This window comes from Diadema setosum, chromosome 9 (genome assembly GCF_964275005.1).
Source record: "Diadema setosum chromosome 9, eeDiaSeto1, whole genome shotgun sequence".
NCBI classification, from domain to species: domain Eukaryota; kingdom Metazoa; phylum Echinodermata; class Echinoidea; order Diadematoida; family Diadematidae; genus Diadema; species Diadema setosum.
Window position 1 is genome coordinate 8,940,975 of NC_092693.1, and position 20,367 is coordinate 8,961,341.

The window sequence follows — 20,367 nt, forward strand, 5'->3', positions numbered from 1 at the left end:
AGGTTATTTACAAATCCTCTGATTGGTGAACAGTCAAACAAAAGACTTGAATCTTGCTGGGAATTGCTGTGTCGGGGCCCCACGACTGGCCTACACAGTGCATTATGTCAGGATATCACGTAGCGACAAAAGACGGTTGACTTGAAAGTGCGACATGACCCCCTGTCTAACGAGTCTTAAGGGTGTTGCAGACTACGTAGAGGTCACGCCTTCAATTACTGACGTACAAACAGGTCTGAGTGCGATTTTACATGCCACGTGGTTATAATACATATTGTTGGATAAGACTTTTGGGCTTTCTCGCATAAAAAAGTGCTAGTTTATTGCAGACATGTAACAAATCAGAGACTGAAAAAAAGAAACGGCAACACTAAATGCAACTTCGACGTGGGCCATTCAGAACCGCACACTTGGAGACAATGAGGTTTGTTTCCTTTAGAGTTGTGAGAAAGTGTGAAATTTGATGGAAATTGATAAAGGGTGCCCTGAAAATATCACAGCATTATGCACTGTGTGGAAGAAAATATAAAGGAACAAGTTTTAGGCATTTCTAAGTAGTCTCTAATCAGAAGAGCACTAACACCGCATATTATTGTACAATATGCGGACTTAACTGTTGCCCTTCTTGGCTATAAGCCAACCAATCTTTGACGTATGGCACTTGTCATGTGTAAATGTATATGTGAGTAGTCTCGTTAAAAAAAAAAAAAAAAAGAAGACATGAAATCAATACTATACATTTCAAGGTTTTTCATTTCAGGAAGCCACATTGCGTGACTTACTGGTAGATACAGTAGGTTAGGACACCGATGACACAATGTGTGCACGGCAGCACAGACTTCAGACTGATCTTGCTCAATTGAGCTTGTCTTCATTGCCTTCTTCATTGGCCATCGTCATTTGGAGATATGCAATGGCTGTCAGAAATGTGACAGCGAAAGGGTCGGTCACCAGTCTGACAGTGTCAGAAGTCTGGTGTCAGGTCAATGTGCAGTGTTTCAGAGTATTCAGAAACCGAAGGATGCACACAGTACAGGCCACCAGTGTCAGGTAGTACATGTGTATCACAAAGCTTTACTACATGTAACATCTTATACGTATTCTCCATTTAGTTTCCATTCTGACGCTATGCATAAATGGAGACAGATATTAATTTACAGGGTAACTATTGAGTACATCATCCTTGTTCTGTTACATTTTTTTTTTTTTTTTTTGACATCCAGAGTCTAAACACCGGTGTCGCATTTTGAAAGTGGCTTTGACACTGAAATAAATATATGACATGCAGTATGTTGACATTGACACCTTTAACATAAGGGGCAAGTAATTGGCTTTTGAATGCCTTCACATGAGAAGGCATAATTGAGTGTATGGAGGCACTGAAACTGTTTGTCCATGTATTCTGTACGTCTTTCTGTTACAATGAGAAAAGAATCCAATCTTATTGCAATTTCATACATTCTTACTGACAAAATGTAGAAAATGACAAAGTATTGAAGCTCTGTAATTGACAAAGCTTATAACCACAGGGATCTATTACACTGTACCTTTAAACCCTGTGGCATGCATTTTTACAATGAAGTGCTTACACAACCCAACGGGAATGTACATATAAAACATTTACCATTTATACCCCTTTTCAAAAACTGTATGGAAGATTGATCAGCAAATAACTGATCAAACAGTTTCAAAACACCACAAAGAAAACACTTTGCTACCTGTTCCAACCAAAGGTAGTACCACTGCATTGCAATAATTTTATATTCTGTATATATATCCCTTTGTGGAGCAACCACTATATTTATCGATGAAAGCTGACCAACCACCTGCTACATGGACAGAATATATGGACTCACACTTCACAACAAAGCATACCATGCAGACACAAACACAAATTTGTGAAATTGTAACACACAACAAAATACTGTCAGATACCGAACCTGGCTCACAAGTCTTTTTGAGAAACATTGGCAAAATGCTGTAACATGCACAAAGCCCCTTTCGTTATGGTGCTGAAACATATGTGCGCACCATTTCTAGGTATGAAAGGGGGCATTCTGGGAAGGGGTCGTCAAACTGGCCAGCGAGTTCAGTGTAAGGGTGGGATGCGAAAACAATTGCCATGCCCATGCCTAGCAACGAGTGACACATTCTCTTAGCTCTAGATAATTTGATAGCTCTGTCTACAAAAAGGCTTGTTTCACTTTTATATAACCATCACATGACCACTAACATTTCAATCTGCAAAAGAGACTGCAGATTCTTTCCTGTGTGAAGTCACACCAAAAGAATGTAACCTGCCTAGATTATGGGCAAAACTACATCAAATGTTCACTTCTGGACTTGCCTTTGAGGCAATTTAGATGGCTGCCAAAACTTGAGTAGAAGACATCATGTCCTGTGGGCTGACACATGGAGGCCTTGTACATTGTATGCCCAAAATAGTGGATATCACCATGACGACCAGAAGGGAAGCAAACATCATCCATCCCCTCCACAAGTTCCATATGTGTCACATTTACGCCCACCGCAGCGTTTCTCATGCAACCTACGTCCACATCATCCTGTTATTGAGCCCATATAGCATGCCCTGGACAACTGCCAAACCTTTCGTTGCTGCTCGTTCCGTGGAGGGGCAAATACTTCCCGGCATCCCTTATACATGAGACAACTTTATAACAAAACATGAAGGAGCAAATATATACACACTTATGCCGAGTCCCAAACTTGAACATCACTAGCTAGCTCTACTAGGGCTGTCTGTATAATGACTGTTGACAAGTGGTCATTTCTTCACTCATCTCCTTCCTACCATAATATCTCAGACAAGAGCACACAAGTGCTGTCCATGCTGTTAGTGATCTGCATGAGAAATGGTCTTTCCGCATACAAACATACAATTCATAATAAGGGACATAAATTTACATCACAGGGCAGGCCATTTCAACTAGCCGATATGGTCAATGCTAGAAACTGCATACTGTTTTTGTTGTTAATGATGAATAAATGTGATAATGAATAAGGCAGCTGTGAGAAATCAGGTAGCAAGAGGCAAAAGTGATAAATAGAGCACATCTCTGTTCACTCTTAATCCTCTGTAAAAATCATGGAACAAAATGAAATTTAAGTTTACTCGTTTTTGAACAGACAGAGCATAGAAAAAAAAATCACTGCATCATTCCATAGCACAGGAGAACCTGATTGGTTAAGATTGATGGCACAGTTCTATTAATAAAATGTGGTGACCACAGTACCGAAACTGCACAAGAAATTTCTGACATGTCATCTTTCTGAGATGTGTGAGCCAAATGAATTATTTTGGCAACATCCAACCCCTAAGTGCCAAATATTTTGGCGTTTGTGTGATTATGATGACATCATCTTGCCATGCAATTATCCATACCGGAATTGGTGCAAGATAATCCTTTAATAGCAGCCTGTCCCTGATGCATTTTGTCTCATTTAAATCACTATTTCTTTCTTGTTTAGATCCCATTTCTATCCTGATCCCAAAAGATCTTTGGATGAACAGGCATACAGTCACTGGAGCAGCCTCTATATCTTATGATCCACAGAATTGTCAATGATCCACCACTTAGCAGTCTACAATCAACAGCTTGCGACACCCTTCCCATTGTAACATCGTAAAGAGAATCAGAACGTTCACAGACAATATATACACTGCTTCTAGTACAATCGAAACTCAGAGCAAAATGAATTTGTACATGTACTCACGCAAGAAGACAAAAACAGCAAAGACTGGAGTCAACGATTATTACAAGTGCACAAGTCTGGGGAAAACCAAGGTGCACAGAAACACTTACGCACATCCCCAACACAAATTTTCTCTCCCCAACAGAAGATCTGAGAGTGTACTTCAGACGCGGTCAGTATTGATCCATGTGTACAGGTGTATGCCTATCTGAAATATGCAGCATTTTGAGATCATTTACAGAAAGACGTATCATTCCTACTATTAAAATTCAGTTAAAAATCTGCAGGGCGGCCACCAGTGACTCTTCTTTAAAAGAACTACTGCTGGTGCCTTTTGATATTTGCAGAGGAGGTGACTGTGAGAAGTGTTTAAGAATAGCTAACAGTTTTACTCACCAGATTAAACAATTAAAAATGAAAAAAAAAAAACACTTTATGTAGCCAGATGGACATTCTTAAAGTAAAAATGAGCAGATCTCACACTTTTCCATCTGCAGCATGGCAGCTACTGTACCTTCAATACCATAGAAAGAAAGGCAGCACATTATCCATTACAGAACATTCTGCCGACCATGGGGGCAGAATTTTTTTTCATGGGGTTGCCTCTAATAATCAACATCAAGTGTCAGGCTTGAACAGAAACCTCCTTGAATGTACTCTGCTGTTAGAGCAGGGACTGCATTCATCGTGCTATGCCTTTGGATTGTGGTCCACACATACCGTAAATGATGGACATCAGCTATTAAATTTCATAGCTGTAAGATATTCATATACACTGTTATATGCATGGGCCGCTTCATTATTATTATTTTCATATTTTTAATACAGCATTGATCACATCCCGCAGGTGATCTTCATGAAAGTTATTTCAAGAATGACCACATGTCCCAGTTTGTTGTCTGGTGTAACAGCAGGTCTGAATAATCAAGCAATCACCAAAATTTACTATTTTTTTGTTATGTTTTAATACTTATTCTCTTTTTTTGTGTGTGTGTGGACAAATATAAAATCCACACAGGGTTTTTTTTTTTGATTTCCTAAAATATTCACCAATAATTTTAGGTTAGACTCTTATACATTTGATATTGAAGTTTCTCTATCATAAATATATCTACAAATATGAATAAAAGAGACACAAAAAAAACTGCTCTATTAAAAAAAGCGTGACTATACTAAAAAAATTGATATCTAGCTATAAGATGTGCTCGTGCCGTGCAAGCGACCAGTGCGTGCATCAACGGGGCTGCTTGTAGATGGCGCCAGAGTGGCGTCCACTGCTGAGCGAGTTGTGCCGGTAGTGACGGCGGGAGGAGGCACTCTGTTGGTGGTGCGCCTTGTTGTGGCGCTCCAGCTTGCTGCGGCTCACCAGGCGCTGCTGGTGCCGCCTGGCCTGCTGCTGTTCCTGCACGGCGGCCGCATTGGCCGACTGCTCGATGCCCACGCGGGCCGCCACCACGGCCGCACGTCGCGGGGGCTTGGCATTGCGCACCCGCAGGTTGTGGGAGCGTTTGGCAACAGTTCTGGTGGGTTTCGGCCGCTGGGTGTGGTGGTGGTGGTGGTGGTGCAGCTGCCTCCTGGTGACAACGCCTCGTTGACTTGGCTGGTGGTAGACCGACATACTCGGGTGCTCTATAAGCAGATCCTCCATGGGGCTAGTCGCCAGCTGTTGGGGAGAGTGACCCCCCGCAGTGAAGCACGGGGGTGGGGTGATGAACCAGCTCTCTTCCATTCGATGGGGCTTGCTGGGTATCGGCTGGGGGCGGGACTGGAAGCCATCTTTAGCCCCCGCCCTCCTTGGAGACCTTCGGGGACTAGGAGAATCACCCTCATCTGCATCACACATGAAAGAAACGAAGCAGAGGATACTTTGATATAGGTATGATCACAAAGGCACAAATCTGCTCTCTTGGATGTTCTATTGTAAGTTCAATTTACTGAGTGGTCCTCATCTCTACCAGCTTATCTTTAATGTGGGCTCCTCTTTTCCAATAGTACAATTATTTTAAACAAAAAGTTTCATACATGTACGTTATTACATTGTAATATTGTTCATTAGTTTTTATTGAAATTGTATCAAAAAACAAAAATGCAATGTTGGAAATAAAATCTAAATTGAGAGTAAAGAGTGGAGTACTTCCATGTAAGTGTTGTGAAAGATAAAATGCAAGATGTCAAAACAAGACGATACCCAATTACAGAAAAATACCAGATATAATGCTCTTCCCTTTTCAAAATCACAAGGGCCTATTTACGTTTTTTTCATTCTTTGTGATCACAATGACATATACAGGGGCTGAGGAACATTTTTCAGGGTGGGGTCAAGGTCAATGGTACGCATCACCCTGCCCCCCCCCCCCCCCCCACACACACACACACACACACACACGGGAAGAATCTACGGATATTCATGGGTGCTGCATTTTTTTTTTTCTGTTACTTTTTTGTTACTTTTTTTCTGTTACTTTTTTTCTGTTACTTTTTTTCTGTTACTTTTTTTTTTTTTTACAAGCCAAAGTATGTGTGTGTGTGTGTGTGGGGGGGGGGGGGGAAGGGGGGGGGGGAGTGGGGCTACAGCCCCTGATATAGTGCATCCCTTTGAGGAGCTTTCCAAGTAGACCAATTAAGATTGGCTTCTGCTGCTTAGTATACAGTGCACTCCTGTTACAATGAACACGGTTATAACAAAATTCCGGTTACAACGAAGAACAAATTTAGGCCGCAACGTTATCCACACTATGTATTTTTATTGTTTATTTGTTCAGTTATAACAAAATTTTGATATAACGAAAGAAAACTGCCGGTCCCAAGGACTTTGCTGTAACGGGAGTCCACTGTATAGCAGATAAAGTTGATACCTTTGTATTGAGAAATATCCTGGGGAACATGTGTAAGGCAGCTTTAGACAAAATAATTCCCAGCTGGAATATTCGCAAATCAGGTTCCTTCTGATGGAATTTTTTATTGTACAGTTTTGTGAAAAAGCATTGTTACATCTTCATACCAGAAGCAATACAAAAAGTATTTTCTATTGCTGGTCTTTACTAGCTTTCCAATACATAGTATTAGTTACACTAATAATCCTTACTGTTTTTATAAAGATCAAGAGCAAACTGGAAGAAATTTCACATTAATATCACATTAATTTTCATTTTCTCCTATAAACCCCCCATGATAGGTTTTTGTTGTTATTATCGTTACAATTTGCTTTTCAAAAGGCTGGAAACAACTAGGGATCTGCAAAATGGACAATGGAGAGTTTCCATTCCTGTAGGTGACTTCTGTTCATGTTGTAAATACTTTTTTCTTTTAAATGTCAAACTCATTTTTTGCTATTTTTTCCCTGTGCTTTGTCTTTAACAAGAAAACCCTACTGGCAATGTGGAAGATGTGATGGGGACTGTTGTAACACCTTATCCCTCTTCTGGCGCGGCAAACGAAATGTCAATTAGGCACAGACTTACTGGTGACATCGACGAGCACCCAGTCGTCGTCGGTCTCCGTCTCCTGGATGGGGCCGTCTTGCCTGTCGTCCGTTGCCGAGGACTGATCCAGGGTGCTGCTACTGCTGCTGCTCCCAAACAGGTACTCGCTCAGACCACTGAACATCTTGACTGTCACTTTCTTGCGCGGTTGTGGTAAAGAGAGCTTGGAAGCACTGGACGTAGCGGTGAGTTCCCTTTAGTTTCCTGATTATTATCTTTGTGCTGCTGAGACAAGACAATTCACAATGAAAATGGTGATAAAAAAAGACAAAACTTGTGGCAGTGCAGAGGTAAGCTACATCATAAGGCTCTGCATAAGAATATGCAAAACAAAGCAAAATGAAGGAAACTACCCCCATCCACATCATATTTTGTTGGCTCATACGTTGAAGAGTGCACATACTGATGTACCTGTTAAGGTACAATTATTTTTCATGCCTTCAGCACGGGTGACCTTTTCATGTTCATTTACATGCATTTTCATCATGGAATCCTTTTTTTTTTTTTTTTAAATGACAGTCTATTTACAAGGGCCACGGAACATTAAAACGTGGGCTGATGGGGAGGGTTAGGGGTCAATCATACCCCCCCCCCTTGTATTCCTTGTATTGCTATACTACTTCAACAACACAGACTTTTCAAGTTTTTTCTTTCCAAGTTTTCGAGAACTTTCACTGGGTGTTTCATTGACCTTTCTACATTCGTGGAATCTACTTGTATCTCTATGGAAACTTTCCCTTAATGGATTTTGTGACACAAGCCACGCTATACAAAATATTCTGGATTCTAACAGGCTGGAAGTCAAGTGCATTTGATTTAGTGCATTATGCATTCAGATACATGAACATTTCATGCAATTTTTTTTTCTCTGCGCATATAAAAAAACAAAAACATAAGCAAGATATGCAATACATTTTTCTATTTTTGGTCAATCTAAACGTCCTCTCAATTTGGCAGGAATAGACGGACAAGTTGAACTTTTGTGCATGTACTCTATGGCATGTTAGGCATCTTCACATACAAATGTAGTTGACAAAACAGTAAGAGAAAACAACTTTGCTAAAAAGTATATGATACCTCGTAGATTTTATCTTCAAGTTGACTAATCAACGACTGCATGATTGCGATTCTAGATCACTGCTAATGGTTTATTACCACAATGCACTATCTGTGCTGTTGAGGAGACAGCTTTTGTATATATTCAAAAAATATCACGAGCAAGTCAAGGGTGAGGAATCCTTATACAATTGTGACAATGTTTGACAACAAAGTGGCTTTATATAGTCTCTCCCAACATCTTACCTTGATATCTGAGATTGAGCTGATATTCAAACAGCAGCAGCACAGTTCTCAGGATATGCTTTATATATCAGGTTGGCTGACAGGAATTGGTGATAGAAGAAGAAAAATAAACCAAGGTACGTGTATATATATATATATATATATATATATCTTGTAGCCGGGTGATGATGGTGCTATTTTCTTCTGACCGACTTATAACAGGAAGGACGCCGATTTAAAAACTCCTGTCTGTCCGTTGACTCATCTATCCAGATTTGGGCCACAGTTACAACACTCTCTTTCAATGTATTTATCTGTGAAGAGAGAGAGAGAGAGAGAAAGACATAGCATATAATGCATAATGAATTTAGCATGTGTCATTTATAATAAAACTACACGGTACATGAAGCAGCATCATTCACATTCTATGCTGCTGTAGTGCTCTCAAAACTGCAGGGTCTACTCTGCAGGAACATAATAGGCAGATACAATGTACTTCCATGTGCCTCAGCTACAACTTTGGTATGTATCTTAGGAAAATAATGGAAAATGTGATTCCGCAGGCCTATATTCATCCAGCAGTCCAGTTGCCTACAAGCCAATGACAGATACTTGGCTAATTGGAAAATGCATGGAGAAAATGAGTGTCTTAAATCATTAAGGCACACCACAGACAGAAAATAACTTGTAATTGGCATATCATGCTAAACTACTCTTGTGCAGTTACTTATTTCTTGACCCAAACAGACATGCAGCCAAATCAGTTTTGAAGGAAAATGCTTCTCCACTCCTCAATCAGAGAGGTGATGAAAAAGCACTGGCATATTGCAACACAGTTCAGAAATCTTACAATTGTATCCCCCATCACCACCCCCCCCCCCCGACTTCTTCTAGATGAAGTCTGCAAAAAAAGAAAAAAGAAAACAGGAAGAAAGGTCAGGAATGTTCCATTAATTGATCATAATGAAGAAAAAAAATAATTATTTTTTTTTTTTCTTCATTATGATCAATTAATGGAACACTCTTGACCTTTCTTCCTGTTTTGTTTTTTGTTTGTTTTGTTTTTTCTCTAGAAGATCAACCCTTAAGAACATCATGCTAGTGACAACCTTGCCTGAACAACAGACTGCATCGCAAGCACCAGTGCGGAAAGAGAGTGAGTACTTGAATTTACAGACTCTTTAGGTGTTTGGCAAAAACACAATTGATGTGCATGCACCAAAACATTGCATCTTGTGTTGCAACCCTTTCTCGTGATCTCCCAGCCCCCCCACCTCCTTTTGTGTATGTGTGTGTTCACTGTACAGCTATCAATGTCACCTATCCGTATAGAATACATTCGGCCACTGTACGCGCTCACAAAGTACCGGCAGCCCAGTTGTTTGTTGTTGTTGTAAATGTCACTCACAAAGAGATATTCCCCTTCCCTATAGGAATACAGAGGGGGTGGGGGTCTATAGATGGATGGAATACACAGTGTACAGGAAAAAGGTCAGGGAGACAAAAATTGATTGAGCTTAGCAGGCTCGGTATAATGCCAGGCTGCAGGCAATTAGATCGTTAGCTGGACAAGTGACCAGTCACTCAGAATGGCCACAAGACACAGCACCTACATGTACAGCATGCATTATGTCTGCACTTTAATATCACAGATGTACAGCTGCACGCATTGCATTTCTGAGGGCAAGACCCATTGCAGAAAGTGAACTGAGCTTATAAACACATCATGCTATATTGTACATTTTGAGTTGTAGGCCCTATTGTTGGAGACGGGCATATTACGTAGGGCCTACACATATACCTGGTATCTATAGACCTACATACTTATGATGTCAGAAATGAAATGGTACGGAAACATGTAGATGAATAAGTGGCAGGTGCAATTGATTTTGACATCAGCATATCGTCGCTGGGGTGACAAAACCTCATATCTCAAAATTGTCAAATGTTCAGGAGAGCGAAAAAACATGGCGGCCAAAGCACTATAGTGAATGGGAAAGCCTTCTCTTTGACATGTCATGGTGGCTTCATTTTTGGAGTAAGACAGTTAGGATTTGGCCAAGACATCACTTGACCCCTTATTTGACCATTAAGCTAAAAAATCTTTTTTTTTACATTTTTGAGATACGAGGTCTTGTCACCCCAGCGACGATATATACCAAGTACTGCAAATCGCAGAATATGCTGGCTGAAAATACATGAATATAAATGCTGTCACTTCATACAAAGAGACAACACAATTGCAGGATTTGATAAATCATGTGTCCCTAAAGCAGACTTTTATCTCTTAGCCAAGCATACTCCATGAGGTCAATTTCAGCCAGTCCGTTTTCATGAATATTAATTTCTAAAAACTGACCATGGATTGCTCTTTGAAAAGATTTCATACTGTGCAAATCCTGTTTTCTTGGGCTGTGTGGACTGAAAAATTTTTGCGACAGATAAAAACTCACTTGAATCTACGCTAAAACTGAAAGCTTTAGGGGTAGTGTAGATTCCAGTGAATTTTTGAACCATTTACACAGACAGATTCAGAGAGCAAGCTTTACAATCATTTTTGTAAAACACCCTCCCCAATAGGATTTCAGCTGTACAAGCTTACAACAACCTGCAAGTATGAATCTTTCATACTTCTAGAACTTATTAACGCTGATCACTGAAAAAAACATTCTACTGTATATATACTCAAACATTTTGTAGTGCTCTTAGTGCTCGTCCTGAATGAGAAAACTTGAAGTATCGGTAGCAATCTGACAGAAACTATATCTCACAATCTACAAATGACAGAACAATGTATAAAATCCTGCATTCCAGCAGACTGTGATTAAAACTACATCTGGTATGCGGTGACAGGTGCTTATCTCCTTTACATTTATATAGTCAACTTAATTGATTATTTCCCTCAACTTTGACTGACAAACTGAACAGCTCCAGGATGATTTCAAATTCAGTGGCACAAAACCAAATTTACATGCCCTGCACACACACTGTACAATGCCCTGGCATAGTTTTAAACCTATCCAGACCTTGAGTCCAAGTAAGTTGTGCACTTTTATAGCAATTACTGCATTTTTTGCTAAATAATTACCCATCTCTTTGTTTGTTCGTCTGTCAGCAATACTACTTTGCACTTCTATGAATTTATCAGGATTTAAAACAATCCACTATGAAAAGAGCAATCTAGGTGATTGGTTATTGATGGTGGTCTGCATTCCAGATTTTCTTAAATGATGCATGCACAGTTCAATGGCATTTATATAGGGACCCGTCCATTTGGTAGAGCTCTGAGATACTGTAAAGCCTGACATGTTTGCATGTACATTTTAATTATGCGAGTTTTGTGTTTTACAAACCAGAATTTCGCGAAATAAAAGTGTAGACATGAATGTGGACAGTAACATGAAGTGCCTAGATGGTCTCTTGTCTGCACTATAAATGCATTGGATGCCAGTGGCAATTCACACACATACACACACACAAAATTCATGCCACTAAAATTCACGCCGTCAGATCCCTTTTGCAAACATTTCACGCCACAAATATTTCTTGCTTTGCAGTGTATGCCTTCCGAGGGCTTCTAGTGTCTATTGTTGCCATCTCATGGCACATTGTGGAATTCTGAAAAATGAAAGGTGAACAAAGAGATGGGGGCATGGGTGGCATTAATTATTAAATATATGTAATCATTATTAAGTCAAATAAGAAACACAGCTGGACATAACTTCACAGTTATATGATACAGAGGAGCTGCTGTATTTACAGTGAACAGCCAGGAAGAGAGAGAGAAAATAAATGTAAATGGCAAAATTGCATGTCAGTTAAGTTCAGATGAAACATTCACCTTTAAATAATAATGATAATAATAATAATTATAATAATAATAATAATAATGTTAATGAAAATAATAATAATAATAATGAAACATAATCAAGATGCAAAATAACTTATCAAAATGACATGTTCCTACTAAGTAGAAATTCTTCTGTAGAACTGAACTGGTATGAACCCTTGAAAATCATCTGTGGTTTACGGTAAAGATATTATGGATGAACTGCTGACATCAACGCTCTTGAGGGGAAACAAAACATTGACAAAAAACCAAACAGCACTCACCACAAATCAAAACAAAGACCAGAGGTGTTTTTTTTTTTTGGGGGGGGGGGGGGGCTGGGGGGAGTATGGAGTGCAACTGGCAATCAGTAATATCTATATAACCTTGGCTGCATTTTCATTGTCTAAACAGAGTAAATGATGCAAACAGTAATTTTCCATTCCTCTAGAATGCTCATGAATAGGCCAAAATGTCAGGCAGTGGGCATAGACCTGTCTGGTCATGCATGTGTGCTGGATTTTATGATGTCTATTTCAGCCATGAAAGTGGAAGCTTCAGTATGCCCCAAAAATTGTTGATTTATGCATTAGCTGACACAGCAATGCACCAAACTCATTGCATAGCCCATCGATTCATCTTTTCTTCTTTATTTTGGAAGCCCCTATATGCTATGGCCAATTACATAGGGTGTTATAGTGTTTTGAAACCGAATAGGTCTACAGCCAGCCAGCATTTAATAGCTCAGCATTTCACTTGGGTGACTTAGCACATATTAGTAACTATCATTGAACAGTAAAGAGGGTATATTTCAGTGATTGATTACATCATTGCAGAGGCCTGAACAACAGAAAAAAAAAGAACAAAAAAAATGGAGAGTTATTTGATGTCTTAAACTGGTGTTGCAATGCTAGCTCTCATGTCTTATTCTGATTGGCAAAGATTGACAAAGTGTTTGTACCACCCAAATCCAAGGTATGTTGGTAAGTGAGCTATATTTTATTGATGATGATAATGAAACTGACCTGAAATGGCAACTCCCCCCCCCCCCCTGCTTAAAAGAGAAAAAAAACCTGGGGGTCAGCAGATTTAATTCTCCTTGAAAAATTGCTCAAGGGCAGCACAATTGCAAAATTCAAATGGCATGGGGGGGGGGGGGTACCTGACTGAGAAAAGTCTTACACTTTGTCTTTTGTTGTAACTGTGTGCAGTGAACATGAACTAATGTGGCACTTTAATATTCAGAAGGTTATTATTTTTTTGACAGTTGCTCAGGGGTCTAGGAGCTCAAGACTAGCCAACATCCACTTATATCCACACATTGCGTACATCTGGCAAGCACCCAAAACAAGAGTTATTCAATCCAGGGTTTGAGATTAAGCAGGGATCATGGCAAGATTATCAAAGTCAATGGATGTGCAAGATGAGAAAAAAAAAAAAAAGAAAAAAAAAGAAAAGAAAAATGTACTCCTGACCTACTCATCCCCGAACAACTTTGTCCCACAAGACTTATTTCTATGTAAGTATCTAAAAATACACCAGGCAAGGGTTCAGCTACTTACATGAGAACGCTCACACTGTACATAATGCTTGAATTGAGGAAATACATAATGTTCACTTCTGGTGAATGTTACACGCAACTGAATCTCTGCTGTCAAAATGTTGATTTGCGGTATGGCAGCATGCCACAAAATCTATTTTTCTCACATGATGTAGGACTGCAAACAATGGATTCGTTTTCTCTTTTGTTTTGTTTTGTTTTGTTTTTGTCTTCTTTGCTTTCTTCCTGAAATGGGTTGTGTGAACTTAAAGTTTATATCACGTCACAAACAAATGACGCAAACAATTGATTGATTACCTAGGTGCACAGTAGGCCTACATTAACATAAAAAATCCAGTGGCCACCTCTTCATAGAGACTGCATGTCCAAAGAGGCCACTACTGTAAAACAAGGAATGTTTGCATGCATTTTAATTTTGCGAATTTTGCGAGCCAAGATTCACGAAATTAAAATGCACATACATTGTAGAAGTTTTTGTCTACTCTATATGCATAGAATGTAAGAAGCAACTCAAAAAACTTTAATGCCGTGAAAGAGGCCGTCGGCTCCAATTCGCAAAACATGTATGCTGCGGAAATATTGTATTTTACAGTACATTTGAAGTGTGTACCTCAAGCTTCAAAATAGTTTATGCATTTCATGAAACTGAATCTGTCTATAAATACCACATGGCCATGAAGATTTTTCTACCTATAGATTTTTTCCTTTATTTATTTATTTTTTTTTTTTTTGTGTCTGGCTTCTTTTTCAATAGGGTGCTTATGATTAACAGGTTTCACTGCTCTTGGACCATGGAATCAATTTCCCCTTTGCCGTCCGGCTTGGCCCATTCCCTGGAGGCTTGCACGAAACTGCTGTCGTCACAACTCTCAAACTTTGTCAAGCGCTGTCAAACTTCATGCATATTTAAAGTAAAACGATCACAATAATATTAGAGATGACTGTAAGATATTTCGCTCAATAAAACTCTAATGATACATGTCAACAGCTCTCATTGAACAGGTCATGTCATCCATAGGCCTACTCTCGAAATTGACAGGAACATTGTATTTGCCTGGAGGTTGGGCCTACACACCTGTATATCTCTCTCTTTTCCTCTATATCTATTTACTGTATGAGCTGTTAATTTTGCATGCAGATATTTTCGCGTATGAGGAGGTCATCTAGGAGACACCAAGGCTATTGTATGCACTACTACCCTACACACTTTCTTGTGTTTTGTAAAGTCGTGGTCCAATTGTGATTTGCGAAGTTCATGAAAATTAAACCCTTGCAAAAGTAACCGCATAATAACAGTATGTTTAGTACCTGGAAGAGCAAGTACAATGTATAATACTGTGCAGAATGATAAACAGTTGCCAAATCAAGTCGATATGAGGCAAATATGGCAATACTGCACAAGCATCGGAGCATCAAACACAGGTTCAAAGCTCCTTGGGCCAAGCAAGCTACACTGTACATGTACGTGTAGGTCTACTAGCAAGCAGTTAATACAGGGGAAAAAAAAAGCCAAAAAATGGTCCATAATTACATCCTTGCAGTGAGTGAACACCGTAAAAGTGTGCCATTTTTGCAAATCATTCATTTTAATTAACATTGTGTCAGAAGCTGTTCAGGATGTTTATCAAAAGTTCTTCTACACTGTACATTTGTACATTGTGCAACAAACTTTACAATTTTACATGCCCTTGCATTATTGGCATTAATACTCAAAGCAAATTCAAGGGGTCAAAATACACAGTAGATGTACTAGCTTGGCAGTGTATCACCTTTAAAAATGACCCATTTTTGTGTGTGTGCTACATTCATCATTTTGTATAGATCCTGTTCTATTGAGTGACATGTGCAATCTACAGTTACAAGTCTACATTAATAGTGTAGGCCTACCAGGGAGTAATCTCACATGCAATAATACCCCAATTGGCAACGACAGAGACATCAAGACAAGCTTTAGCAAATTATGCCCAAGATCGAAACTACCGTACATTCTGTGTTTAATGCTATAACTTTTTTCAATCATATTTTTGTTGTTTATGGTGAGTGACTTAGTGTTCCAAACGGTAAATTCTCGTTCATGAACTCTTGTTGTTCATAATACATAAATCTAGAATAAACAATAAAAAAAAGAAATAAAATAGAATAGAACGCCATTTTATTGCTAACTTTACAGCTGATTCTTGACTAGACAACACATTTCAGAATATTCTGTTTCTCTCTCAAACTTTTTTTTTAAATTTTGTGCAGACTAGTACATGTATGAATTAAATATGGCCTTAGAATATTTCTCCAAAGGATTTGTAGGCCTATGCATTGATTAAATGATGAGAAGTGATAATTTCTGGGGGGGGGGGGGGGGGAAGAGTCACTCCAGGAGTTCATCAGCTCTGAAGGAAAATATTGCCTGGCCCTGTATCAAGTGTCACATTGTATAAGTAGCTGTAAACAAGGTCACTTCCTATCACCAGACCTGTCAACTGCATGACCCCAAACCCTTAGGAAATTGTGATTATAATCTATGCAGGAGGCTGCAATTTCCCAACATTAACTTATTGCTGGGAGTGAAAAGAATAAAAACAAAACAAAAAACAAACTGCCATCTTGGCAAGAGTTAGTGTGCTGCAAAGTCCAAGTTGCACAAGGACCCCCGATATCTACTACTTGCACCCCCAGCAAAGACTTGACAGCCAATAGTTCACAGTGCTAAGGCATTTCATATGTTTTCACTGACGAAGAATATAAGTAATTCCTCCAACCAAAGGAACTTATTTTCCCAGTGATCTGGGTCCATTCTGTCATCCCCTAATATGGCTCAATAACCATGACAGCTGATTTTAATGCACGAGTATGTCAACTCTGAAACAATGACAGAAACCCTATACGTAGAGCATCTTATCCAATTGAACAATTCTCTTTCTGAACTGGACAAAGAAAATCGGGTGCAACCTTTAAAAGTTGTCAGACGCTTTTAATGCATTTATCCCTTCTTCCCATGCATCCCATATAATGTATAGAGTGTGTTATGTGCATATATGTGCAATATGTGTGTGTTCAAATCTACATTATCTCAATATGAAAATGATTCAAAGCATGAAAATAAGATCTTTTTGATTAAAAAATCATCTGCAACAAAGAAAATTCTGCATTTCTTATGGATTGATACTTGGGAGATTAATATCACCGAGGGAATACCGGTAAGCTGATTTTTTTTTTTTTTAATAATTCTAATTGTAATTTTATCTTTTTTATTCATTATTATCATTTTTTTTCTCCAAGAGCTAACAGTTAATTCAGTTTGAGTTTTTTCCACAGACAAAAAAAAAGAACAAAGAAACAATATGACGTTTGAACCCCCTATACACAAAATGAATCTGGCCAAATGCAAATGTCAGTGTGTTGTTCCACCTCAGTGCACATTTCACATAACAAACCAGTGCTCTTCCTAGTCCTCACGAAACAACACACAACACACACACACACACACGGAGGCTCCATACACGAGCATTACATGTGACGCCCTTGGGCAAAGGGCGGAAGGTCACCTTGAGTGCGCAGTTGCTTGTCGCTCTCAATCCCTCACCCCCCCCCCCCCCACGCTAATTATAATATTCATGAAGTGATCTCGAGTGGATCTGCGCAACAACCTACTATACACTATACACGGAACAAACACACACACACACCCAAAAGGGCCTGATCACATACACAGATTGTGTGTAATGTAGTGCACGTTGTGTAACATGCAACAGACAAAAATAGTGGAGAATGCCTGGTCTTAACACATCAGACCCTTATTGATATTATACACAGACAAGCAAAAGGATCTACATCAACATTTCACAGAAATTTCTATCATTGTATGTTGGTAGCACAAATCAGAAAATCAGCCACAAAGTGACGTGAACAGATATCTGGAATATTGTCAGCAAAAGGGACAGTCCTAGGAATATTACATATGTATGTCATTCAAAATAACAACTAAGACTAATCGTGAGACAGCTTCAAGCTTCACTGGTCAGCTATTGTTGATGTTTATTGTCTAACCTTCCCTTGTATTTTGAGGGCACATATATGAGCACTGTATTAACTAGCTGGTTACACTGACAGCTGACACACCCACTTCTACACACGTCAAAAAATGTATCCAAGATTCCAAATACCCAGATATAATGTCAAAATGCATCGCATTACTGTGATTGTACACTATTTGGAGAATACATTTAGTGCATTGACTTCCCATATATTTACTGTTCTTGACGTAACAGTGCAGTGTCTGGAGACTGAAAAATAGTGGCATTCATGGTATCATTCACACATCCCTTTACAATCATGTCTTTTATCAGTGCATTCTGTCCCTGTTTTCTTGTCTTTTCACTTCTTTCAATTTATACTAATCCACGCTTATCAATCTACAGAATCTATGAATGTACACATACACTCCCTTTCAAACAAGAAATCACCTCAATTAGTTTTGACCAAGCTCTATGCAGAACCAGTTTGTTGATGTATGTTATAATGTTGCCAAGGGGTCTGTTGCATTAAAAAAAATAAATAAATAAAAAACATATATATATATTGATTTTTCACAGAACTTTTCTCAGGTTAAATATTTCATACAACAGGCCACGGCCTGGTCTCTATGTATTTACACAGTAAATCAATCATCTTTTTAGGTCACATTCTACAGTAATATTGGGCCTCTCATCAAGAGATTCAAATTTCAGCAACAAATGCAACTGAGACATGCTGTTGCATTGAAATCAGTGAATGGAAAATAAAAATTCCATCAACTGATTCAAATGAAGGGACAGAAAATGTTATGCCCAGAAATACCGAAGCATAGGCCTAGTTCTACTTCTATATCAATTGCATTTTGTCCGCAACTGGTAGTTCAAGTGTTTGGTCAGCAGACCAAAAACTTGACAATTCCAGCCATTCTAAACCTTTGGGAATCAACACAGATCTGAGATAAAGAATTCAGTATCAATCATGGTATTACTTCCCTACCCAGCTGATTTTACTATACACATAAACTTGTTCACGAACAAATCCCTTAGATAAATTCCCATATATCAAGATACATACCACTGAATGCAAACCAATCTCTTAACGCTCGATATAACCCACTGACATTTCCGAAAATGTGCATAAACTTGCAGAATAGATCTCCAAATAGTCAACACTGAATTTAGTTACAGTTGGAGCCTACATCCACTAGTTATATTGTGTGTCATGCCGATCAGGTTTTACTTGCTCTACACTTTTAGTTTTATAGAAAAATAAATATATAATTTAATATATCTGCTTGATTCCTGACCAATGGGCAATGCTGACGGGCTTTCAACTGGCTGGTTTCGTTTCGAGTCTGATCTGAGTACTTCTTGCGTCGCTTGACCTCAATACACATCTACAAACCAATAAATAACCAACACCAAAATATGCAAACGAAAGAAAAACCGACGGTTTGATACATGACAACATTCATGTCATAACTAAAGGCAGCATCGGGTCGAGGTCACTTGGAGCGCAGCGCCCGCGCCCAACTGCCCAACCGCCGTACAGCCAACAGCCGTAGCTACAACACAATCTTTGCGCTCTCATTCGCGTCTACACAGGCTAGGCAGCCGCCGTATTGCCATAACACAAAAGGGCCAGAAAAACGTAAACATACCGGTAGCACGAAATACCACGAACAAACGAAACAAAATAAGGCAGATATTTCACTAATCAATATATGAAATGAGAGCATTCGAAAGAACTTACATCGTCCCACGAAATTTCCACGATTCTTTCGTAAGGCTTGCAGAAAATTGCAGTTAAACCGTTGACGATGACCTTTCTTTCCCCGGCAAATTCTCTGCACCGTTTGTTGACAAGCTATGCTGCTCTGTCACTCGGCCGCGCAGCTGATGCGTGATGCTGCCAGCTGATTCCCATGACGTCACATACTAGAGCATAGATCACGGAAGGGTTTCCCATTTTCTTAGAGGGATGCAATTCACATTTTCTCAAAATTCTGTGATACTGTTTTCATCACTGTTCGCTGTCAATATAGAATTAAGTATATTGACCATGTATATACATGTTGCTATCATTCTATGTGAAGCTTTGATCATCATTTGTTAACAATCCCATAAATTTCTGTCATTGTCGATGACACTAGTGATATGAATTATTCATAAGATGAATAATTCAAATATACCTTTGCTGCTGTTTACATTTTGATGACACTGCATAGGATCTATAGCATATAGGACCACGGTCTAAACGTAAAATAGACGGCAAAATTGCAATTTTCGTCTTTGAATTCAGTGGTATCCGTATATTTTGTACTATAAACCTATAAATCATAATATTACCATGTCGGCAGAATAAACCAATTCCCTGAGTTGAGCCGATTCGTGTCGCGCAAGCAAGAGTTTGTTGTCATAAGCTCGTCTTGAGATCAGCGAGAGCTAGCTCGAGCGTCGACAATCAACCAACCCGGAAGAGAATAAGATCAC

At 39.1% G+C, this 20,367-nt stretch overlaps 1 protein-coding gene across 1 annotated transcript; it reads right to left on the reverse strand.

Annotated features, from left to right (window-relative positions):
• Positions 1–4,361: 4,361 nt before the first annotated feature.
• LOC140232825 (uncharacterized) lies at positions 4,362–19,823 on the reverse strand. The gene is made up of 4 exons (XM_072312940.1): positions 19,628–19,823; positions 8,499–8,791; positions 7,176–7,418; positions 4,362–5,544 (listed from the first exon to the last, which is right to left on the reverse strand). The coding sequence occupies exons 3-4, from the start codon at positions 7,318–7,320 to the stop codon at positions 4,949–4,951; spliced, it is 741 nt and encodes a 246-aa protein (XP_072169041.1). The 5' UTR covers positions 7,321–7,418; positions 8,499–8,791; positions 19,628–19,823; the 3' UTR covers positions 4,362–4,948.
• Positions 19,824–20,367: the final 544 nt, after the last annotated feature.

Excerpts from the sequence above, each read along its gene's own strand:
- LOC140232825 (XM_072312940.1), bottom strand. The coding sequence starts at position 7,320 with ATGTTCAGTGGTCTGAGCGAGTACCTGTTTGGGAGCAGCAGCAGTAGC. Across the intron at positions 5,545-7,175 it reads GGTGCTCGTCGATGTCACCA|ATGAGGGTGATTCTCCTAGT; the intron begins GTAAGTCTGTGC and ends TGTGTGATGCAG.